We start from the raw sequence: 27,066 nt of genomic DNA, 5'->3' as shown, positions 1-27,066 counted from the left end.
TATTTTGGTATTGTTTTTAGTAAAAATATCTAAAAATTCTTAAATTAATATGTATTTTCTGGATGAGCAAAATGACCTAGGAAAATAAGTCTAGTTTTTGGACCAAAAACTATAAAATTTAAGCGAATTTGTGCTTAAAACAAGCTAATAATAATAATAATAATAATAATCTGCCAATGGAATAAGAAAAATTTTCTTGAATTAAGTGTTTATGAATAAAGTTAACTTATTTCAAGAAAATTTTTCTTATTTCATTGGTAGATTTTTTTAAACTTCTTTTAAGCACTGATTTACTTAAATGTTTATTTTTTTTGTCTAAAAACTAGACTTATTTTCCTACAGTACGTAATTTTGCTCATCAAGAAAATAAATCTTAATTTAAGATTTTTTAAATATTTTTTACTGAAAATAAGATAAAAATACTATGTAAGAAAGTAATTTTTTGCAGTGAGGGTGCATTACACTGCAAAAAATGACTTTCTTACTTAGTATTATTTTTGTCTTGTTTTCAGTAGAAATATCTAAAAATTCTTAAATTAAGATGCTTTTTCTTGATGAGCAAAATAACCTAAAAATAAATAAGTGTAGTTTTTAGACAAAAAAATACAATTTAAGTGAATTTGTGCTAAAACAAGCAAAAATATCTGCCAATGGGGTGAGAAAAAAGTCTTGAAATAAGTTTTCTTTTTTCTAAAACACTTAATTCAAGCTAAATTTTCTCACCCCATTGGCAGATATTTTTACTTGTTTTAAGCACAATTTTACTTAAATTGTATAGTTTTTTTGTGTAAAACATAGACTTATTTTCCTAGGTCATTTTGCTCATCAAGAAAATACATCTTAATTTAAGAATTTTTAAATATTTTTACTGAAAACAAGACAAAAATACTAAGTAAGAAAGTCATTTTTTTGCAGTGTATGTTTTACATGCATGTGTGAGGTCTGGTAAACTCAAAATTGACACTGACTATACAAAGTAATGTACATTATTTATACAGTATGCAAACATATGAATCTCATGTTGACTGTAGCTGGGTCACATATTCCATTATTTACATAACATCTAACTGATAATCTTCTGTTTCACAAATACAGTAGGTGACTGAATCTGAGTTGTCATTTTTGTGGTAACATAATAACAGCTGCATTGCATTAAAAATAACATGCCTTAAAAAATAGTCTTCACATCTTCAATTACAAATCAAAAGCAGTCATATTACAGATTATTACAATTCTATAACAAAAATACAGTAAGAAACATTAAAGAGTGGGAACTCAATCAGGATTGTAATCATGACTCAGGAGCATGGTGAAATATTACTATGCTTTTAACACTGTTATTTTCCGGTTCAATGCGGGAGCACGGGACATACAAATCGCAGCTATAAATCTAAAGAGATACAAATGCTGTCATAGTGCTTATTCTAATAGTTAGAAAATGGAAAACCATAAAAGTCAGGGCAGTTGAAAGATGTGGTCTGTAATTCAATAAAACATGATTAAATATAGAAAAAAGCTTAAAAGGGATACAAGTGAAAAAGATTTCAAGGCTGTGTTTGGGTGATAAAGACTTAATACAATTCACTTATGAGGCCACGCTTGATAATACGCAGGACAATTACATATTATGAGCGCAACAGCACAATTTAACTTTAAAATGTAGACATTATTGTACAAAAGTCTAGTTGAATTATATAATCTTTATCCTTAGCCAACATGACAGCATTTGTAGGTATTCATGTGTGAAGTTAAGCTCTGGCATTAATTTTTAGTATAGGTGAGAGCAGGGGCAAAAGTACCATTTTTCAGAAAAAATTACTTTTAAGGGAAAACACAGTTTTTCAATATTTTACCTCAACTTAGATGAATTAATACATACCTATCCTTTATCAATACGTGCACTTAATCTTTGTACAGCACGTTGTGAATGTGTTAGCATTTAGCCTAGCCCCATTCATTCATTAGGATCCAACAAACAGGGATGAATTTAGAAGCCACCAAACACTTCCATCTTTTCCCTATTTAAAGACTGTTACATAAGTAGTTACACGAGTAAGTATGGTGGCACAAAATAAAACGCGGTGATGTTTTTGTGAATGTACACAAATTAAAAAACACCCTTTATAGTTTAAAATGATGTCAAACACGTAAGTGAATGATTATTAGTGATGGAGTATTTTAAGTTGATTCTGCTATGATAAGGAGAAAACATGTCAAAACTTGGCACCGCGTTTATGGACCCCAAGGAGTTAAAGGTACACAATAGATCCTTAAGGTACAGTAATATGCCCAAAAAAACAACACAATTGTATTATGTTTAGTATACCTGTGAAGGTACAAAACGGAGCCCTAGAGTACCACCCCAGCGACAGAAAAGGTGCAGTCCTGAAATGGTTTTATTTTAAAGTTCTGGTTTTTGTTTAAACTTACATTTCTTAGATCAAGTTTATCCATCATTTAAAGATAAATGATAGAGTCTTGCTACAGGAAGTATTAAACTCTGGGCCACCTGTGGTGGTACTCCACATTCTCAACTGCTTTGCTGTAAATCTATCACATTGCAAACGGTGTGAAATGCTGAGTTTGCATTTCTGTTCTTCATTGCCTATCGAGTTTGCAGTACATCAAGTGTTTGTTATGGGAAAAAAGAATGGCTTTCAAATGCCGAATGTATAATCCTTCCTTAAGAAAGGTAGTTGGAGAATCAATGCTTCTTTAGGTTGCATGTCAAAAAGCAAAGCAAAATCAATGACTTTATAATCTTATAACAAACTAAATATTTGCCTTTGCTGGACAGAATATCATGTGCTTACTGTATATCCGTGAGCAAGAAAGAGCGAAAGGGGGAAATAAGCCTGTGCAGTATTAGCAGAATTACAGTTTTATTTATAGTGATCACGCACACACCTGCACTCGCACAAATCCACTGTGGTAATATATCATTTGTAAGAATCAACGGTTGGCTTTCTAAATCAAAATTCAGGCCCAGAGCATTCCATAATATCCATCTAACACAGGTTTACCACTAGAATTGGGGCCCGAGACAAAGTTATAAAGGTGACCCCTAGCCCAACTGAAGTGTACAAACGCATTTTTTTGGCCCCATCTGATCACAACATTCCCACTTATCCCTCCCGACAATTGTCCTGGTCCAACACATCAAAAGGAAATTATAAAAGGACTGTAGTCTAAAGTAACATCAAATATCTACACTCACCTAAAGGATTATTAGGATCACCTGTTCAATTTCTCATTAATGAAATTATCTAATCAACCAATCACATGGCAGTTGCTTCAATGCATTTAGGGGTGTGGTCCTGGTCAAGACAATTTTCTGAACTCCTCTGAACAAAAAGCAATTTTGAGCATGGCATAGTTATTGGTGCCAGACGGGCCAGTCTGAGTATTTCACATAATATCTGCTCAGTTACTGGGATTTTCACGCACAACAATTTCTAGGATTTACAAAGAATGGTGTGAAAAGGGAAAAACATCCAGTATGTGGCAGTCCTGTGGGCGAAAATGCCTTGTTGATGCTAGAGGTCAGAGGAGAATGGGCCGACTGATTCAAGCTGATAGAAGAGCAACTTTGACTGAAATAACCACTCGTTACAACCGAGGTATGCAGCAAAGCATTTGTGAAGCCACAACACGCACAACCTTAAGGGGGATGGGCTACAACAGCAGAAGACCCCACTGGGTTTTTCCTATTACAAATAGGAAAACGAGGCTACAATTTGCACGAGCTCACCAAAATTGGACAGTTGAACAGCAGGTTTATCAATGCCATTAAAAGTATTATTTTGTTGTTGTTTGTTTGTTGATCACGAAGTACAAAATAGATGAGGATTCTGTGTGCAAATGCGCCGCCCTTATTGTTTACAATGCGTGGAATGGTGCACTGTGATTTGTTGAGCAGATTTATTGCATTTTGCAGAGAATGAGGACTGGCGTTTGTCACGGTTTGGAAAAAAGGAGAAAAGATAACAGAATAACACAGCAGATATCGGATTTTGCGTAGATTTACTTTTTAATACTGAGCTGATACAATACTGATTTTGGTGGTAAATAATAAAAAAGGCGTTTATCGCGTATTGGAAACTCTTCAAATGTTTTATGTGCTTTAAACACACACAACCCATACAAGAAATGAACCATGGCTATGCAAGATCCATACAGCACAAATTTAGTTTTTTCTCTCTTGGCTTACCTGCGGCACACTGCTCCTCATCCGCTCCATTTTCACAGTCCCTTTCACCATCACAGCGCCATGACATCGATACGCACTTGCTTGTCGAACCACCACAGTCAAACTTCTCTGGTGGACACGTTTGTCGTCCGGCTAGAGAATGAAAAAGCAACAAAGAGAAATATTTAAGAATCACTTATGTATCGCTGTAAAAAAGCGATTTATAAAGCTAGGACACTATCAAGCTAGGATTTATAATAAATAAATACACAAATTATTTTACAATTTATACACAGCTACAATGTTCAGCTTATGACTAAATAATTTAAATAATAAAAATAGTTACATTAAAGCAGTGGTTCTCAAACGTTTGGCATGCACCCCAACCATCAGCAACTGTGCCAAGACAGGATTTACAATACACCACAAGCTCTCGTACATAATTGCTTATGCAATATGTCAAAATGCTCAAAGGACTCAGCGAATGCATAAAAGCACAAACTAGTTGAAGCTAACAAACAACACAAACAGACATCTCCACTATAATGTAAACCAAAAAAGTTTACATTACATACAAGTTTATTTAATATCAGACAGCATTCCCAAGACTCCTACAGTACATAAATTATACATCTCTACATGTCTGGGAACTACAAATCCATAGTCCCCAGACTGATTTCTCTCAGTCCCATTAATCTCAGGGACAAAAATTTTCTCTTTATAAAGGAAGATTTATGAAGACCTTCTCTGACACCTTCTCTTGAATCCGTGTCTGTGGTCCATTGTTGCTTGAACCCTATCTATAATCATAAGAGTGAATGCTGTGTCTCATGCTGGATTTTCCTATTGTCAAGCCCTCTCTGAAGAAATGGAGGAAAGACGGCTCATGAATTTCATTTGGGATATCTCTTTATCGGTAGATGGCCATTGTGGCTTTGCAAATTGAGGCGCGGCCTTCCTCTATGGGAGCCATATTGGATCTGAAGTGAGAGGCGAGACTGACAGGGTAAAATTTCTATTGAAGGCCGTAGCTTAACCGAACACTGAAAGACTTGTTCGTAAGTGACTGGGGAAATGTATGTGACAGAACGGGTTTCATGCTCGTGTTTGGCTTTGTCAGCGTGTGTGGCCGAATAAACTGAATGACCCATTCTAACCAGTTGGCTGACTGCTAGAGATAGCAAAGCCTCCTGGGAAACGCAGTCTTCTCTTATCTTCGCTGTGTGCTTTCTGCCCCGCTGTCCTTCTAAAGACTACTGTGCCCACAGGGCTTTTCAGACACTGCCCACTCTTTCCTACTCTCTTGTCCACACAGCAAAAATTCTGATTTTTACTTAATTCTTGGTAGTAATATGTATTTGCACAGGGCCAAAAGTCTACAAAGTTAAGTTGTACTTTTAATCAGGGATGTAAACAGCTTAACTGGGTGTTAAGAACAAAGAAATTACATGCTTTTTTAGTACATAAAAGTAGTACATCACATTAATTACTATTAATAAATATCATTAACCTCCTAAGACCTGATGTGTCCACATACGTGGACATCACATTTTTTGTTGTTTGCACCATAATACTTGAAGGCGGGTTGCATGATTTTTGAAAAACACTTCTACTAACCGACATCATTGCCTGGGTTGCGTAGGTTTGGGGCGGGTCTATTAAATTATTTGTAACTGGAAGCTGTTGTAAACAAACGTGGACACCTACATCATCTACTCATGTTCAAAGAAAAATATTTATCAAGGCAGGGACCCCTTAGATGAGAGAGGCATGAAGCAGGGACCCCCTGATACTAAATGTGTAAACAGAGATATTTAAGTAAACAGGAAGGAATGAGAGGCTGCTTTTTCGTATTAGGCACAATGCAAAGTGTAGTAAGGTATAACTATTGACCAATCAGAATCATTAACTGTTACTAACTGTTTTATAAATAAAAACAAAGTTGTGATCCATACTCGTTAGGGATGCTCCGATCAATGCCGATCTCCACTAAAAATATGTGGCCGATCACTATTCTGAGTCGGACAGACGATCTTATTCACAGCTATTTCATGGACTACGGCTTTTGATCAGTAAGTCCTTATCGTTAGTTTGAGTCGTTTATAACATGCATTTGAAAAAGCAACACTCGTCAAACATAATCATTAAACATATTCTTTATTATCATGAAAATACCTTAAAAGGTTTGAAGAACAGCAATATAAAAATATATATTTATCCTTAAGCCATTTCCTGGAGCTGCGTGTCATCATAGCTGCGTGTGTATTGTTCTTCGTCAACAGTGCATTTTGAGTTTCTGCACGAGAGCGCCCCCTGGTTTTTCGGCGTAATTCATTGAGAAGCATAGCAAGCATTATCGGCTGATCGATCGGAGCATCCCTAATACTTGTCATCTCCCCTCGTCTTTAGCAGACCAAAACATTTTATTTTCAACAAGGTATTTTTTTCAGAGATCAGTTTAGCCACTAGCCAGACCGATGAATTAATACAGACCGGAAGTTCACTTCGGTTCAGGCGCGTAACCGAGACAACGTGCGCGCATCCGATTAAACCTTTTATATATACTTATAACTTTTTAATTTAGTTTGGATTGTTAGTCGCAATATAACTTCCATTTACATTTGTGTTATTTTTTAGTTTAATGCTCCTGTGTAGCTCAGTGGTAGAGCATTGCGTTAGCAGTGCAAAAGGTCATGGGTTTGAACCCAGGGAACACACGTTGGTAAAAAATGTATACTTTGTAATGCACTGCAAGTTGCTTTGAATAAAAGCGTCTGCCGAATGCATAAAAGTCATGAGTAAAATTTAGCTAGTGGCCGTACATATTTGAATGGTTGTACATATCCACCTTTTTCTTGAACACGGAAGTAAGTGATGTGTATTTCCTTTCTGGTGCAAGACTTCCGGTTCAATAGCCAGCCGGTAGAAAACAGTGTAGTGGGAGCACGCATAAACAGTTTAATTTAATTTAAACAGTTAATAATTACTACACCTGCCATGTATGAACCAGTGTGAGGATGGAATTAAGAAGTGTCTTGATATATGAAGATATATTCAATCATTTTGTGTTGTTGATCATAGGTGATGGGTCTTCAATGGGCAAATATAAAAGCACAGAGACATACCAGTATCTTTACAATGGGAAAGTCAGTCGAGTGTACATGGAATTTACCAAGACTTTGTGTTTTTAACTTTTAGGGGCTGGTTTAAAATGTCACAACTGTCCCTCTGGTGTGAGGTTTTTTTAAACTGCAATTTTTAATGGACTTGTTTATGGCGATACGGCGAGCTTCATGTGGTCCGACACAGTCCGCAGTATCTTTCTCATTCAACACATTGCAAGTTATTTGAACAAACCATAATAAACATATTAAACTACAACATGTATTGAGTTTTGTTTTCTTTTTATGAAAATATTATTACATCGCTTCTTACGCACTAGGTGGAGACATGAGCTTATGAAATTATTTGCTTAATTTTTAAAGTATTTGCTTTTTCATAACAAAATAATGCAAAAACACATTACGAACTATTATAAACATTAACTAAAAAGATTATGTTGTATTTTTTTAATAATATATAGTAGCAGAATAAATAAATCAGCATATTTTTACCAGCATAATATTAGTTGTTTTTAAACAATTATTGTATTAATGGTTTACTAGCAGTTTCTATGAAAGGTTTTACTGGATGGATTTGTAAATACAGATCATGAGTGCATGTGCGCCACATACACATTCAGTTCTTGTGCATGTATTATGGTTAAAATAAATGTTTTGTAGAGATTTACTGCATTTGTATCATCTATTATGGCAACCCCTAAATCCACAAATTAAGTCAGTCCCACCGGAAGTCATAAACAAGAAAGCTCAAAGATGGTCACATTTACATCAAGAAACAGGTGGATACTGTACATCTACATTTCCCACCTATAATTTTGTAATGTGAAGAGCCAACAGATTATCACTAACTGGTAGATAAGTGGTCAGTAGATGTGAGCGTAAAAAAATGATGAGCTCATCACTTTCACTCAAGTCAGCAGGAGTCAAGGTTCAGTTCTCACTGGAAATATAATGATGTCTGAGACTGACATACCTTCTCAATGCTAAGACATGGTCTTACATAAATGCATGCTATAAACTGACTGACAGCGTAAAAAACTACGATAACATGGTCGAGTTGCACAAACAATGTCAAGCTTAATTTTCCTACCACAGCTGAGGTCTCCCAACATAAATTTAAGTGTTTATTTCTTTATGGAAAAAGAGTAATAAACCGTTCAATCTATATTCTGTGTGCCGTAAAAAAACACTCTCACTGCAATTCAATTCCTCATGGGAAAATGAAGTTATGGAGGAATCATGCGGAGTGGATGAGATTAGATTAACATATTTATCTAATAATGTAAAATCATTTTTGGTGCCGGTGTAAGATGGTTAATCTAAGCTGAGGAAATGAAATTTCTCAGATGTGCTTCAGTAAGCCCAAAGAAATTATCATTAGCTTCTCACAAAACCACATTATATTAGACAGGCAGTTTCAGTCAATAATGTCTGAGTGATAGGTTTCACAAAAAACACATTCATGTGAATGGTGAGAATAGTGTGTGTTTCTTAAGCCACATTTTTAACTTTGTTGAGTTGCTGGACCCATATCATCAGCTGTTTTTCATATCTCCAAAAATCAGTCATTTTAAAAACTGCTTTTAGTTAACTGCATTAGAATGACTAGGGCTGCATGCATACCCAAATAATGTTTAACTGGATTTACTCCCATTTCGGTTACATTAAGGTTTAGGGACTTTAAATAAGTCGACTGTAAAAAGTTACAGTTTGTTAGTCCTTCAGAAGGTCACTGTTAATCAGAGTATGAGCCGTCGGGACTTTCAATGGATGTATCTTTATCACAAATGCTGACGGCTGCACACTGACACACACGTTACCCACCGAGAAGAGCCGGCTGTATCGATGTGCTTATCGACAGCTTTCTGGAGAACCCTTTTGATCCACTGATACAGACCTGTCAAGTAAAATAAGGGCTAGCTGTGTTCTGCATCACAATGCCAGATTTTGTAGCTATTTCTGTCTAACAGACAAAAATACTCACATTTACAAACAGAAGTTGAGAAAGTTGCATTTACTAACACACAGCTTTCAGTTTAAAGAGATAATAAATATGCTGAATTACAGCAGCTTTGTTTTTTAATGAAGAGATTTTAATTGCAGTTACATTTATGCATTTGGCAGGTGCTTTTATCCAACGTGACGCATTCAATCTTTACATTGCTTCTATCACTACACACATTCCCTGGAATCAAACCCATGATGCAGTGCTCACCCAATTGAGCTACAGAAACAATTATTTATACTTATCAGTGCAAAGACGTCTCCTTTCTATAAATGAAGTTCAATATTCGCATTTCATTCACAAAACTATTGTAGCTAAAACTAGATTTATTTTCATGGTATCCATTTTTATATGGTATATATTTTTATAGCTCCAGATATACTGCTTTCCTCAAACGCATCGACTTTGTACAAATCTCATAGATCTGAAAAGTGCTGTGTCCCTGATTGGCCAGCAAATCTGTACGTTGTGATTCACTTGAACCCTTTTGACGCTCCTTACCATATTTGAAAGATTCATGCATAATGTCGGTCTTGTCCATTTTAACTAGCCCAGGAAGTAAACTGTTGCCTACAATTTGCATATTTCTTTTAGCGACACATATCAACACATACAAAACATTCATTTAATTTATACTTAAGCATTTGGAAGATGCTTTTATCAACTTGCATTACAAAGTATACAATTCCTTTTTTTAAATCAACATGTGTGTTCTAGGGTTGTGACGAATGACGATACTATCGTGTATCGACGATGGTCGATAGCGGGCTTTCATGAAGATAGTTGGCGTACTATTTTTATCATCATAGTTTCACATTAACATGCACATTGCATGATTTTCCTTGCATGAGAGGGTTTGTGGGCTTCGCTTTGTGCAAGAGAGCGGTTTCCTTCACGCACGCACCTGGACTTAATGTGCGCGTCTTGGACTCTTGCTTGGACCTGACACGCGCGGACTCCTCCTAGCACCTGAACTTGTAATGCCCATGACTCAGACTCTTTCTCGGTTCGTACAGGAGTTTGTAATACACGCGGCTCTAACATTACCTTGCACTAGAGACTTTGTTGGGCGCACAAGCGAGTTTGTTTTTGCTGGGCTTAAAGACACGCTCAGATTAATGGCATCAGTTTTAAGTAGGTTGCAGTCATGACAGTGTTGCCCTTAGAGTAAATCAGCTTCTTTGTTGTCCACCAATCAAATAGCTATTCATAAATGAACAAATAAATAAATGCGTAAACTATTGCCCCCCCCATACTATTGTGTATTAGCGATCTCACAGGCTGACGATAGGACAATTTCAAAATAGGGTATATCGCCCAAAACTAGTGCGTTCCCTGGGTTCGAACCATAGACCGTAAAAAAGATGGACGTAGTGTCGTCACCCATAGGTTTCTGAAGATTGTATTTGAAGCTTAAAGTAGGCGGTGCCTGCCATCGCCATCTTGGCCGCACATCACTGCACACCACTCGTGGATATCCGAAAAAGGGTAAAGAGGTGGGACGTTGGTAAAGCTGAGGTGACTGGTTGCTGAAACCACGCCCACCTAGCTCGACTATAGTGACGGCAGTGGCTGTTCAACGTTACTCAAGTGGCCACACCCTTAATAATGCAGAACTTTAAGGCTTAATATAATTTAAACAGATGAGTTACAAAAAAATTCGCCCCCCTTACAGTTGTCATGAAGGGCAAAATTAGCTATACAGACCAATAAACTTTTTGTACCAGGCTGTAAACATAGTATTTCCTGCTGTAAAGTTGGGCATTTTAACATGGAGGTCTATGGGAATTGACTCCCTTTTGGAGCCTGCCTCTAGCGGCCAGTCAATGAATTGCAGTTTAAATCAGTTCCGTATTGGTTTCATTAGAGAGATCGGAAGGTTGCCCCTGGTTCGAACCCATAAACTTTTGTGCTCCTAATGCAATGCTCTACCACTACTTTCTATAGGAACACTCGAATAAAAACTGCTATTGGTGCGCACATACCCAAGCACTAACCTTATTGATCCTTTGCAACTTTAAAATGTTTACTTACCAGTGATATATTTTTAGGTGATGTGACACCAGCACACACAGAGGTCAATAGCGCAGTCTGTAAAATCGACAGAGCACCACACAAATAACAGATCACAGTGGATAATCTGGGTGGTCTTAACAGTCTCCATTGATCCGCTCGTCTCCTTTCGATTGAGACATATTCGACCAAACAAGGGGACATCGTTCAGATTTATGCTACTAAATGCACATCAAGATAAATAAACAGACACCAGATGAATGCAGGTTCAAATTGAACCCGTTATTATATCTAAACACACACACACTTAAAAACCAAACGACTTGATCTCATTATCAGGAATGCTGGGATCTCATTCAGCATTCTGTCCATGTTGCTCCAGCGGGGCAGAGCTACCATAATCTAAGGGTGCCTGTGCTATATGCTAATGTGATTTTGATTAACTGTCTCGCTAATGTCCCTTCACCGAAGTGTGGGGGGTGGGGGATTCAAGAGTTTATCACGGAGAAACCTCCCAGTCATATTTAGCTTGTGTGCTATGAGGAACCGTGATTAATTCTGATGTCCTAACCTGACAGGAAATTGCTATGCTAATCAACTTGTCTCGTGATTCTTTAACATTCGCAGACAGAATGGGCAGAGCTAAGGGGATGTGTCATATTTCAGCAAACTATACAAACTGTACATCACTGTCTATGTTGCAGAAAAAATACATTTGTGATTACAATGCATGGTTTTGGAGAAAGCTATAGGCTTTGTTCCAAACTTAACAAACAGCATTTTAACATCACAGGATTCCCTCCTACATAAAGGCTGTTTCAGCCAAAAACATTATGCTGCCTGTAAGATACCTTGTTTTGGCATATCTTATATACATGCATAGCATATACCTTTATAGAAAAGGAATCCTCAAAATGCATTGCAACCATGGTGGACACATTATTTAGAGCAGGGTTTTTAAAACTTTAGGATGCCAATAACCCCCCTTTATATAAAAATATAATCAACCAATCACATGGCAGTTGCTTCAATGCATTTAGGGGTGTGTTCCTGGTCAAGACAATCTCCTGAACTCCAAACTGAATGTTAGAATGGGTAAAAAAAGTGATTTAAGCGTGGCATGGTTGTTGGTGCCAGACAGGCTGGTCTGAGTATTTCACAATCTGCTCAGTTACTGGGATTTTCATGCACAACCATTTCTAGGGTTTACAAAGAATGGTGTGAAAAGGGAAAAACATCCAGTATGTGGCAGTCCTGTGGTTGAAAATGCCTTGTTGATGCTAGAGGTCAGAGGAGAATGGGCCGACTGATTCAAGCTGATAGAAGAGCAACTTTGACTGAAATAACCAACTGTTACAACCGAGGTATGCAGCAAAGCATTTGTGAAGCCACAACACACACAACCTTGAGGCGGATGGATTCTACAACAGCAGAAGACCCCACCAGGTACAACTCATCTCCACTACAAATAGGAAAAAGAGGCTACAATTTGAACAAGCTCATAAAAATTGGACAGTTGAAGACTGGAAAAATGTTGCCTGGTCAGATGAGTCTCAATTTCTGTTGAGACATTCAGATGGTAGTGTCAGAATTTGGCGTAAACAGAATGAAAACATGGATCCATCATGCCTTGTTACCACTGTGCAGGCTGGTGGTGGTGGTGTAATGGTGTGGGGGATGTTTTCTTGGCACACTTTAGGCCCCTTAGTGCCAATTGGGCGTTGTTTAAATGCCACAGCCTACCTGAGCATTGTTTCTTATCATGTAAATTACTTTATGTCCACCATGCACCCATCCTCTGATGGCTACTTCCAGCAGGATAATGCACCATGTCACAAAGCTCAAATAATTTCAAATTGGTTTCTTGAACATGACAATGAGTTCACTGTACTAAAATGGCCCCCACAGTCACCAGATCTCAACCCAATAGAGCATCTTTGGGATGTAGTGGAACGGGAGCTCCCTGGATGTGCATCCCACAAATCTCCATCAACTGCAAGATGTTATCCTATCAATATGAGCCAACATTTCTAAAGAATGCTCTCAGCACCTTGTTGAATCAATGCCATGTAGAATTAAGGCAGTTCTGAAGGGGGTCAAATACAGTTTTTTATGTATAAAGAAATGTTTAAACCTCACTGAGTGAGATTAAGGCCACTGTAGTGAAAAAATATTAGAAATATAAAACATTTTTAAAGCATGCATGTAGCTAGAAAATAGAGATAACACTTAGAAATTAATATTAACACTTAGAAATGAAACGGTAGTAATGCTTGACAATGTTTTAGTTTTTGGTTTGTCCTTTTTACTCTAAAATTTCTTGGGACCTTAAATGGCCCCCAAAGAGCCCTTGGAACTTCATTGTGGAAAAAACAGGTATAGAGAAATTGACCATAATAAAAGGTACTTGAATTTATTGGTTACATTTTATAATAAGGGTCCATAATGGACTAAGACAAATGTATTTTTACTTGTAAATGTATTCAACATCCTGCTGACCTAATGCATGTACTAATTATAAACTATTGAAGAGTAATCATTAAGTACAACATGATATGTATTTTAGTTGTAATTAATGTATTAATTAACAATGAATTAGTGTGTTGTGTGAGTCATGTTGTATTTAATGATGACTCTTCATTAGTTTATAATTAATATACCTTAACTCAGCATTAGTTCATATTTAAGTAAGAATTAATTTAGGTATTTCTTCATTATGAATCATGGACCCTTATTATATAGCGTTACCAGTTTATTCAATATAACATTCAAGTAGAAAAATAGTCCCATAAATTGATCTTGAGCTTAAAAAAACCTGGTTGTGAAATGAAACAAATACATTTTTTACCCTGAGCTCTACAGCAGGAGTGAAAGATAAAGTTAAAAAGATAATGAACACTGGTCTGGGCTCACCGGTAAATTATATAGTCAAATCTCTCTCTATGTACTTGGTATTCGGTTAAGCTAATGACATCACATCAATAGATATTCAATACTATTTTAATGGGGGAAAGACAAGATGTCGTGATCACGCAGGCTTTCAATAAGTCCTTTGATATTAATGATCTAAAACAGGTAAGCTCTTAAACTATAAATGTGAGTTTTACTTGGGCATTTTAGCCCTCTGGGGTCTAAGGGGTTTTTAGGGCCCTGGGGAAGTTTTGACATGCACTGACATTTGTGCTTTTTTCAGTTGCTTAAAAACATATATATGGCAAAAGTCTCATAACACTGAGTTCAGCACAAACTGGGCTACAATATTATATGATCAACATGTATGTACATGTTTGTATTTTTGAGAGAAAAATGTTTATGCATGTTTTTTTGAAAAAAGCTAAATTTTTAAAATCACTGATACAAGTCCACAAAACTCATTCTAAACATGTTTTCCCAAGACTTTTAAAAACAGGATCTAGTAGTCTAGAGTTTTTTCTTCAAAATAATGTGAAAATCATCTGGCCTGCTCATTCACATGAAACAACATATTGATTTACAATTTCTAAAACACATTTGCTTGGGAAAGGCCGTATGCGTGGAGGCGTGAAAGCTCCTGAATAATCAGTGATTGACAGCTGATGAACAAAACAGTCGCATAATGAGCCACATAATGAGCCTTGTAGGAATGTTCAACAGGAATGTAACTTTCCCTGTAGTAAAACCATGATAAGGTGTACTTGGGAATTTATAACAAAAATTTATATATATATATAAAATGTGTGTATATATAGAAATATTTTCTATTAATTTCATAAGTATACCTAAAACCATAGTAATCATAGTAGGCGAAAGGTACTGTTACCATGATAAGGTTACTTAGGAATTTATAACAAAAAAAGTATATATATAATGTGTGTATATATAGAAATATATAGAAATATTTTCTATTAATTTCACAAGTATACCTTTAAAAACCATAGTAATCATAGTAAAGGTACTGTTTGGGCATCGTAAAAATTAACACAGGGTTAGTATTTGGTTGGCCAGCGAGAGGTTTACTTTTGTGCAGTAAACAACTCTAAAAAAGAACTGCATATCGTTGTCTGGACTCTTATTTGTGTTTTAGTAATCATTATAGTAGAAACACACACAACAAGGGACAAGCATGACAAACTTGTTTGTTTACATCCGCCGCTATCCCTCACGTGTTGATCATGAAAGCAGTAATGCGAGTGATCCTGTGTTTAATAAACTTGCTGTGCGGAGATATAACCTTAGACGCAAGTAAATAAGGATTGTACTGTTTGCAATCGCGTATTTTATACGAATACCAAAAACCGTGTCGATTTCCTGACTCGTGTATTTGTGTATGTGCGTTTCCCCTCGCGTGAAATGTTTGACGGAAGAACAAAGAAACACTCGCGTCTGGAGATATTGACACACATACGCAAGTAAATAAGGATTTAGATGTCATGATTTAGTGCATTCAGATGAAACAACAAGGAATGGAGAGACTGGATTGTGGATTGCGTATCCATTGACTGCAGGAGGCACAAGTTATGCATATGGATGTCTCTGCTCATTCACTTCAATGGCGCGGGGGTGTGGCGGTCTCATCTCATTATAGATAATCAGGTAACATTAGAGAGACGGTCTCTCTCCTACTTCTCATACAGTTTACACCAAATGACAATATATGTTTTCGATCTCACTTACATCATTTAAAAGCTGACATTCCAAGCATTATGTGGACATTTATCTTTTGTCTCTAAGACATGTATTCGTTAAGTTACAGTTATTTTCTGACGCGTTTGAGAAAGGACTTCCCTGAGGGAGAGAGAACAAAACGCGCATCATGTTTATTTTCTTCATTTTGCGAAAAGCACAACATTCTGTTTTTATTGGGAGTGGACAGATAAAAAATAGACACTTTAACGTTTTAAATGATGTATAAATCATATCTGTATGTCAAAAATCAGCAGAGTTATCTAAGTCTCTTTGCGGAGTGATTGAAAAATAAAGACCCCAGAGTGTTAATTCCTTGGGGGGGGGGGGAATACTTTGTTGTGACTGATTTCCTTCTCATTTTTATTTATTAATTAATTTATTATGGCCACCTTTATTATTGCCAGTAGGTCTATACACATTCGACTATTCGCCTAAAAATCTTAATAACACTTTTATTTAAACAGATGTTGTTGTTTTCAAAATGTGAACTGTCATGTAATGCTGCTGTCATTGTCATATTATCATCATGGGAAAAAGACAAAAAAGCGATGATAAATCCGAGTATTATACACCCACTAAAAATAGATAAAATGACAAAAACAGACCTACAAAACTATAAATAAATTAAAATACTGAAACAAAAACAGAAGCATAGAATCTAGAAGGCTACAACTTTTTTAATGGTTAAATGTTTTGTGGCCCTGCTTTTTTACTTTTGGAGGCGTTATAATGTGTGGAAAAATATAATTAGGATTATTATAACGCTTAGCAGTTATAAAAACAAAAAGATAAAATAAAACTGCTGTTGCTTCGTGAACAGTAATGAGCAATATGTTTAAGAACAATGAAACAAATGTTGGGAAAGTGATTATTTTGATCATTTTTACGCATTTTATGCGTCTTCGCTCAGCATACCTCCTTTCAGCAATGATGGAGCTTCCTTGTTTGTCACTCTCTGCGCTGTTTATGGTCCTGGATGGCTTTTTGGTCTCTCTGCTGCCTGTCTGACTCCTCACCTGCTCTTATCTTTGGATTGTTCCCCATTCTAACTGGACTACACCAATAGCAAACTGAAGTGACTCTATCCTCGTCTTTCTGCCCTCCTGGAGCCCTGATGTTCAGCTTTATTAATAAAGTCTGATTTATCTTCGCAGTTCACTTTGAGGATGATAGTAACAGCGACATAACAGCTCGTGCGAGTTGCATTTCAAGAAACTAATGTTTGAAACCTCGCAAACTGAAACATCAAGGAAATGCAACCTAGGTTGCTGAATTGCACTGCGCCTTCATGTAGGCTAGCTCATTTTTTTGTGGGCTGAAGCCATTCACCTGAGGTTAGGTAATTGCAGTCATTAGATAAATTCAGTTATACATGTTTTTAATGAAATTGATGTATATCAAGGTATATGACTGAATTTAGCTCTCTGTTAAGAAAACTGGGGGGGCATGCCCCCCGTGGCACTGGGCCTGGTAGACGGTTTATTATCAATTATGCTTGGAATAATATAAAAGTAATAAATTGTCAAGAGGTGGAAAGTTACAACAATTAAATTTAGCCAGGGGGAGAAGATTAAAATAAAAGGCCACCACTACACTGTGCGAGTATGCGAAACCAATTCCATAAGAAATGGCTGTGCTGTAAAGCACGAGGAGAGAGCTGCCATTTATATCAATAAAACCCCTCGGGTCTCCACTTCACTTCACCACTCAAGCCATAAGGGAACAAATCTGATACAAATCAGAGTGAGATGGATAGAAACGGACAGAGATCAACAGAGTGTCGGTGGAAGATGAAGAGATATGGAAGAATGAAGGTATGAAAATGATGATACACAACAAAGAGAGTTCAAGCATCACAAACCCATGACCGTAGGTAAAATTGCAAGCTGGAAGGTTTAATGTATTTTAATTAGTGATGCACCGATGTGAAAATTTTGGCCGATACGGATAACCGATATGACCCTTGTCTGTTATGGCCGATACCGATATTTGCCGATGCCGATATCTCTGTATAGAAAACACATTTTAATGATAATCAAAGAAATAGCTATTTTCCAAAACATTTTTTTTACTTTTGTAATTTATTCCCAGAAATGACTGATTGGGCACCTTTACCCATGTGCAAAATGTCATCAATTAGCTGATTGATATGTAAGCTTATTCTTTGTAAGCTTCGGGATGCTTATTTTTTAAGTGGGTGATCAAATTGGTTGTGTTGAACAATTTGTCCCAAACTCCCCCTCGTATCACCCGGCCCTCACTCTCATTGCATACAGCAGCAGGGGTGTCCAGATTTTTTTGTGTGGTGATCTACTTTTAAAATGATAAAGCCGACAAGATCTACATGCTAAAAAACACTTTAAATGCGTGGACTATACTGCATATCTCTCTACATTAGATTTAGGGCTGTCACCATTACTCTATTTTTTTGAGGAGTTAAAAAAATCCTGGAGTTCATGTCGAGTACTGTTTAAAATAGCGGAGATACGGTTTAGTAAAACAAACTAGAAAGAAAATGACAATAGTATCAGAAGCATATAAATCAGCACAATGCTGCAGCTCTCTCTCTCTCTCTTCCTCCCTCGTTCGCTCGGGCGCGCGTACACACACCGGGCGCGTGCATCAGCTGCATGAAGACAAGAATGCGATTGCATCCTGGTAAATTTCGGAAGTTTACACGACTAAGCTGCAGCGGGCAGGCATAAGATTTATAAAAACACATTTGAGAAGAAAAGCACAGCAACTCAAAAAGACTTTGTGTTTCACAATTACTCGACAGTGGTGTCCAGACTTTTAGCTGACAAGTTCTAAATGCTAAAAACACTTTAAATGCGTGGACTATACTGCATATATCTCTACATTGGATTTAGGGCTGTCACCATCAGAGCATGTGAGTGAAGCAGAGGCAGAGCGGTGTGACGCTCCGCTAAATATTCCGCTCTACTGTTCAAGCGCTCACCGCCCAAGCAAGCGCTCCGTTAACTTTCCGCTCACGCTCGCAAATAAACCAATTCCCGCTCAGATATAAAACATTTTTTAGTAAGCCTAATTGTTTTCTTGGATAATTGCATTTAATTAAAGTATTAGCTGATAAATCGCAGTTATGTACAGTTGTGTGTTGGCTATTATAGTTTAACTGATACGGAGCTCCGGATATAATTAAAATTAACAAATTGTTTCCACGACATCCACATGTTTTGCTAATTTTAAGTAATAATAAATGTAATAAGTAATTACGAAATATTATAATAATTCGTTCCCCTTATGAGAAAGATTAACAAACTATACTGTTATATAAATATATTATTTGAAAAAATTAAAATAAATTGAAGAACAATTTCTTAACAAGAAGGTTTTTTAAGTGCAAATTTACATTTATCAGTATCAGTAAATACAGAACACAGCTCTGTCTTAAAGAAATTAAAATTAGACAGTATTTATGAACCTGTAAATGTACAAAACGAATGCAATACAGAAGGCCATGAGTATTTATTTATGGCATTTTCAATAGTATATTGGTAGATAAATTAACGTGTATCTATATAGTATGAAAACGAATAAATCATTATTTTGGCTAAATTCATCTGGATATATCATTTTAGTCAGACTGATTTGTCATTATTTCAGAAGCTTAAATGCTATCTAAAACAACTTACATTTTATCCCGAGTGTTACTTGGTCAAAAATATTTCGAAATATAGCCTACGCGAAAGCAAATTATAGAACAAAAATGTTTAGCTCACACGGACCGAACGAAAAGCCGTTAATTAAGCGAACTCTCTGTAAAATAGATGACGTGCTGAATCAGTCGAGTCGGCAGATTATCATCAATGTTTATAATGTTCCACGCATGCTGTTAATGAAAAAATAATATCTAAATGTCCAGGGAAGAGTCAAGTGTTCAGTCAGTTAATATTAAAGGCGTTTTTGGCTGAAGCTTTCTCATCCACGGAGCGGAGAACTATAAAGGTTCTTATTTTAAGTGGTTTTAATGCTGGTAAGCAATCAGTTAGCCTATGTTATGGCGCTTTGTATTTGTGTTGATCAGTTAGATTAAAGTAGCCTAATTTTAATCTTTAAAACTGCATCTAGATGCAGACGACACTACAGTTATTCTGTCATCTTAGTTTCATTTCTTTCATTTCTATATAAGGCTGGCGACTTCATTAAAACAATATTTGAACTCCATAACTTATTGCTAGCCATTTTTACAGATTCTCGAACTAGCAAATAACCAAAGGGCATTCTGGGATGAGCGAGCGCTGAGCGTATTGATCGAGCGGAGCGGAAATTTCGGAAATGCGCTCTGCGCTCTGATGGAAATATTACCACTGCTCCCGCTCCGCACCGCTCACATGCTCTGGCGGGCAGGCATAAGATTGATAAAAACACATTTGAGAAGAAAGGCACAGCAACTCAAAAAGGCTTACGTGTGTCACAATTACTCTTGGAGGCATGGAGCAGCATAAGGATACACAGTTAACTTATGTGCAATCTACCGGCATTGCCATTGCGATCACGATCGACGTATTGGAGAACCCTGTCACACAGCATAGCGAGGATCTTCTTCAGACACTTTGAAGAACGACCAGGCAAACGACAGAACCTGCTTCAGCATATGTGTAACTTATGCGCTTGTGCAAAAACAAACATACTCGCCCCCACACTCACGTCTCCTACACACACGTCAAATACACAGGAATGATTATCGGCCTGTTCACATCGGCCCTATTTTGACATCGGACCGATGCCGATGTGTAAAAAAATGACCATATCGGCCGATATTATATCGGCGGCCGATATATCGTGCACCACTAATTTTAATAGCAATATAATACAATTAAATGAAATTCAAAGAACATTTTCTGTTTCATGCATTAAACAAAAGAAATGTGAGTGTAGCCAACGCTATCTCATAAGAATTTGTACATATTTTACGAGTTGGCTAATTCGTATTATTTCATACGACCACATTCTTAAGTTTTTGTACGGTTTGCCTTGACCCCTGTGACGCTGTTTCGTTGTTATTATTTTTTTTTTTTTACAAAAATCGTAAGTTTTTGCACAATTAACATGGCTGCAGCAGGCGTAGTAATATTACCCACTGCCCGAAAATAGTCCCCTTGGTTACTTTCAATAGCAAGGGACTAATTTCGGGCACTGCGTAATATCATTGCGTCCCCTGCAGCCATGTTACAGCAGCAAAGTCCTTGATTATTACGCCAGAATGAGGGTATAGTTCTTAGCCACATCGGCCTAGAAAATCGCAACTTTTAATTTTCCGTCGGTCTTAGTACGCGATGTAACTACAGAAGAGTCAAGTTTTTGTCAAGAGTTATTTTTAGCATGTTGCTTATGGTCTAATCAGATTCAATGAATTATGCTAAGCTATGCTAAAAGTGCTAGCGCCAGACCCAGAGATCGGCTGAATGGATTCCAAAACGATTAAAATCAAATGTTTAACTCTAGGGGAGCTGGAAAATGAGCATATTTTCAAAAAAGTGGAGTGTCCCTTTAAGCAGTCAGTCCTACAGTATGATTTTCACCTGGTGCATGAAGGACGCTTTCATTGAAGGAGAGCCCCAAGACATATCTAGAAACAATGGTACCAGAGATATTTCAGAGTGGGCTCTTGAATTGATCCAGGAAGCAACCATCTAATAACCATCCACAATACACTAGCAAGTAACAACTATGCGTACATGCTAAAATCTATTAAGAACTTCTAACAAAATAACAAAATAAAACCCCACTTAAAACAACTGCTTAGCAACACCCTGGCAACCAACAACATCACTGTAGCATCGTGCCAGCATTCTGCAAATAGGCACACTCACATTTATTTCCAAAAACTGTCCAAATGTAGATTTCAGTTTGTAGTGTTAAATTTAGCCATGAGGGGATCAGGCTACTAACACACTTAAAACACACACGCTAGTCAGCGGTTTAACAAAACAACATGTTGTGATCAGCCACCCTCGTCTGCGTGCTCACACAAGCACGCCCCTAAATTGATGTGTAGGGCACACGCATGACAGGAATACTATAAGCTGTAAATCAATAGTCTCGGTCTCGCTTTAATTACACATTCTCTAGTTCTCAGCCGGTCTCTGCAGAATTGGCCCACTGGAGTTCATATTAACAATGAGAGGAGAAATACTGTGTATTATTACACTGGAGTGAAGTTTTTAAATAAGCTGACATTTAAATGACACATTTAAAGGAATAAAAATACAATTGAAAATAATCAAAGCAGAAAGGCATCTGATTAAAAACAAACCAACATAATAAAAAAGTAAAAATAGCTAAATTCCCTATGGAAATATACAATAATTTATGACTAAATACCGCTTCAAGAGAAAAAACATTATAATAGATTCTGACATGCAAATTAAGGTACTTTGAATTAAAATCTCATTAGTCTTTTTAATAGATTCCAAAACAATGTTTTGCTTTCTATTGAAGCTTCAAATTATTCAATTTATAACATTGTTAAGAGCAAAAAATTCATCAAAAGGGTTGTCCTTGGTTTTCCCTTCAAACTGATGCCTTTTCGTACCTCTGATTGTGATTTCACAAATTCATAGACAAATGCATAAAACAAGCCAATCTTTGCTTTTTTGCAATCACACCTGCTGTACTCACTTGAATACTACTAATGTAGCAGGCATGTTTTAAAAGTCAAATCACATCACTTCATCACAAATGTTTGGCGGTGAGTGTTTTTTAGAAGCACTGGACAGCTGCTCTGTATAGACAGACTCACTCCTACTGAAGCCATATGCTTAGGCCAAGTACTGTGGTTTAGTCTCTGATGGCAAGCACGCTCAGTGCATCCTCACACATCAAAGCATTTTGTAAAACTAAGCTAAACACTGTAGTGCTATGCACAGATGGATGATTTTCAACCATTGAAATCACAGCAAACAAACCCTGTTTTCCTATACCAGAAGGCATGTAAATAGGATTTTTCATTTTGGATATTTCAGATTTATACCTTGGCATGTAGATTTGAGGAGTAAAGCATGAGATTGTTTTATATTCGTATATTATATATTGTGGATGTATAGGTCTTGAAAGGAAAACATCACAGTTTTTCAATATTTGACTATGTTCTTACCTCAACTTAGATTAATTAACACATACATATCTTTATTCAATGCGTACACTTAAAGGACAAGTTCGGTATTTTACACTTGGAGCCCTGTTTTCAGATTGTTTATGATGAAATAGAACGGTTTTGACTGAAATTTCGACATATGCGCAGGGCTCAAAATTAACTTTTTTATTTGGTAGCACTGGTGCTCCCAAATTTAAAGAGTTAGGAGCACCAGCAAAAATTTAGGCGCATCCATCCAAAAATTAAAAAGGACCACAACTACAATGTAAATGTTAATAGATTTGTTTTATTAAAAATAAAACACCACCGGGCTTTACACGTCCTATGGCCAGCATTTAAAAGTTGGTCTTCTATTTTATTTTATTTTATTTTTTGCTGCATAAATTCCTAAATTAATACCCAAATGCTGTTGAAATAGTATAGCAGCAATAATAATTTAACAATTACAGGAAACATGATTAAGATTACATAGAAAATCTAGCACACACGTAAAACACTTATTAATTGGGACATTACAAAAGTGACACTAATATAGAAGGCTAATATATATTGGTATTGATAACTGCAGTACCAGGATGCTTTTACTACTAAATAGGCAATGTTTTAAAAAATACAACAAAAACATACCATCATCATTGTCGTATTCCACAGCAACATGGACCACAAGGATGTTTGTCGAATGTCCATTCACCAGCGCATGCGCACATACACACATCAAACACACTTTGACAGACAGGTCGTTGTCTCCATCAATAATAAACACATTTGTCATGATACGTCTTGTGTTTTTGGCACTTTCGCCATGTTTAAGCAAGGTACGTCTGGCGCTTAAAATGTTTTGATTCCGCCATTAACGCCGTTTTACAGGATTTACAGTAACACAGTAAGTTACATTTTCATAGCGGAGACACTCGAAATCTTTAAGCCACTCTCTCTGAAAGGTTTAACGTCAACTCGTATTTTCCGGTGGTGGAGTTACATTTGAATCCGGATCGTCGTCAAAAAATACAGTAATAACCTTGGCTGTAATCGGCTCGCTCTCGTCATGCTCGCGACGCGTTCGTCTTTTCACATTTCCGCGCTTCACGGCAACAAGGAATGACTGACGCTCATATAAACCAATCTGCGGTCTTCATTAAACGCAAGAACTTAATGGTGAAATTTGATTGGTTATGTATCGTTTGGAGAGAACACTGAACCTGGGACAGCGCCAGCACGCAGGATCACAATCAACTCGCGTCACAACAAAATGGGCAGTCGCACAAATGCTCCCAAATATATTTTAAGGTCGCACAGATTAAATTTTAGTCGCATATGCGACCAAAATGGTCGCAATTTCGAGCCCTGTATGCGGCTGCCCCGAGAATTTTCGGGTGTTTGTGGTTTCACCTCCCACCTCCACAATGGGTCCACAGGTGCACCGAAACAATCCTTCACAAAATGCATTGAACTTTCGTTTGCAGGGACGTGAAGCTCACCTAGTGGTCGGGGGTGTTCACTGGTGTGCTCGCACAAAAATCGCTGCAAAAGATGCTTTCCAACAGGTGTTTTAGCATTCGTTGTAAACTTGTGGACCTATTTTTCCAAACGCCTCACACCCGTATATTCTTCCGTTGAGAGCTTGAATAATAGACACTCCAGCCCAGTTGGTGGCGATAATCTGCCTTTGCCAATTGCAAGAATACAAACAAAGTTCCCGGCGCGGAGTAATACCGTACCTCACAGCACATCTAATACAAGTCAATGGAGTTGGACAAAAACTACGATACAACCTGTTGGAAAGCTTATTTTGCAGCGATTTTTGTGTGAGCATATCAGTGAACACCCCTGACCACTCGGTGAGTTTCACGTCTTTGTAAATGAAAGTTTAATGCATTTTAGGAAGGATTGTTCCTGTGCATCTATAAACCCATTGTAGAGGTGGGAGGTGATACAAGAAACACCCAAAAATTCTCAGGCCAGCATCATATGTCCAAATTTCAGTCAAAACCGTTCTATTTCATCATAAACAATCTAAAAACAGGGCTTTAAGTGTAAAATACCGAACTTGTCCTTTAAACTTTGTACAGTGCATCGTGAATCTGTCAGCATTTAGCCTAGCCCCATTCATTCCTTAGGATCCAAACAGGGATGAATTTAGAAGCCACCAAACACTTCCATGTTTTCTCTATACTGTTACATGAGTAGTTACACGAGTAAGTATGGTGGCACAAAATAAAACATATGGTGGCACAAAATAAGCACTCTTCTGCCATACAATATAGTTTTTATTTTCTTAAAAAAAGCCATGTTTAATTTTGTGCTTCTAAATTCATCCCTGTTTGGATCCCAAAGAATAATGGGGCAAGACTAAATGCTAACACATTCATGACGCGCTGTACAAAGATGAAGTGCATGCATTGAAAATATACACTGTGGTGTATATTAGTAACTCTATACGGTAGGTAAGCGTGCGTGGGTAAACGTTCTACATTCAAATATTTTACTTTACAGTCTTGTTATCCAAACACAACTAAATTTAAGTATTCTTTGCATTCCTTTGAAACCCTCAGGGTTGACTTAGCACACAACAGAGCTAATGAAAGAAACAGTCTCTTTATGAGATCTAATGTGCTACATCTGCAATGGAACATTTATCCACCAGAGTCTTTCCGGTGACCAAACCAATTGAAGAATATTCTGCAGCAGTGATATTGGCATACACTATAAATGCAGGTGTCTGCTCCTAGTGAAAGGCTGATTGCTTTAATTTGTCTGCAACTCAGTGCTGCGTTTTCGTAGACATGGATAAAGAATGAGGGAGAGAGAAAGACAAACAAGGATGTGAAAAAGACTAGAAAGATGAGCCCATTACCACTGCTGTGTGGCAATGAAAGACAATGTTAAACATCTAACAAAAAAGTTCATGCATAGCACTATGAACAGCATTTTAAGCCATTTAAGTTAGGATTGGGATTTTGATCGCTTCAATGTGGCTGGCTGCAGACCTGCGCTCCATGTAAACGAATGGGAAAACTGTCGAGCTGAAAAATAGTAGTTATAAGATGCTATTAAAAATGGGTGTGACGACATGATTTGTGTGTGTGCAATTGAGTCCAACAGAAATGTTGATGTGACCTTGATACCACACTGTAAAAATAGCTGTAATTATGCAACTGGTTGCCCGTAACTTACTGTAGAAGAAAAAGACTGAAAATGTTTCATGTTCATTTAACTTTGAACAAACTGTTGACAGTAAATAACATAAATGTAAAATCTACAGTAATTTACTGGCAGCTAGTTGCCATTAATACCCAGTAATACTGTAATTTCTACAGAATTCTTTTACAGTGCACGACTCCACGAATTTTGGGAGATTTTGGCTTAATTTTTTAAATAATGAAATCTATGGAGACACGTCATCCATCTATTTTTTACAGTCTATGCCCTGTAAAAAAATTATCTCAAATCAATATTTTTATGTTACTTTAACTTAACTTAACTTGACTTATAAAAACAAGGTGAAAATGTTTAAATGGGACATTTCACAAGACGTTTTTAAGATGTCAAATAAATCTTTGGTTTCCCCAGAGTACATGAAGTTTTAGCTCAAAATACCACATGGATAATTTATTATATGTTAAAATTGCTACTTTGTAGGTGTAGGAAAAATGTGCCGGTTTTGGGGGAGTCCTTTAAAATGCAAGTAAGCTGATCTTTGCACTAAAAGGCAGTGCCGTGGTAGAATAGTGCAGATTAAGGGGTAATATTATCCCCTTCTGACATCACAAGGGGAGCCAAATTTCAATGACCTATTTTTTCACATGCTTGCAGAGAATAATTTACCAAAACTAAAGTAGTTGGTTGCTCTTTTTTACATATTCTAGGTTGATAAAAGCACTGGGGACCCAATTATAGCACTTAAAAATGGAAAAAGTCAGATCTTCATGATATGTCTACATTTGTTTTCTAC

General features: G+C 36.9%; 1 protein-coding gene across 6 annotated transcripts in view; it reads right to left on the bottom strand.

Annotated features, from left to right (window-relative positions):
- lrp8 (low density lipoprotein receptor-related protein 8, apolipoprotein e receptor) overlaps window positions 1–27,066 on the bottom strand; it is a 240,181-nt gene that overhangs the window by 79,434 nt on the left and 133,681 nt on the right. For all 6 annotated transcript variants that reach the window (XM_055212408.2, XM_055212411.2, XM_055212410.2 and 3 more), the window contains exon 4: window positions 4,211–4,342. In XM_055212408.2, the coding sequence (XP_055068383.2) occupies window positions 4,211–4,342 (132 nt within the window). The remainder of the gene's footprint in view (window positions 1–4,210; window positions 4,343–27,066) is intronic.

Source organism: Misgurnus anguillicaudatus, chromosome 8, assembly GCF_027580225.2.
Source record: "Misgurnus anguillicaudatus chromosome 8, ASM2758022v2, whole genome shotgun sequence".
In the NCBI taxonomy this organism is placed as follows: domain Eukaryota; kingdom Metazoa; phylum Chordata; class Actinopteri; order Cypriniformes; family Cobitidae; genus Misgurnus; species Misgurnus anguillicaudatus.
Note: the sequence above shows the minus strand (reverse complement) of the source record. Positions and strands in the feature narration are given on the sequence as shown.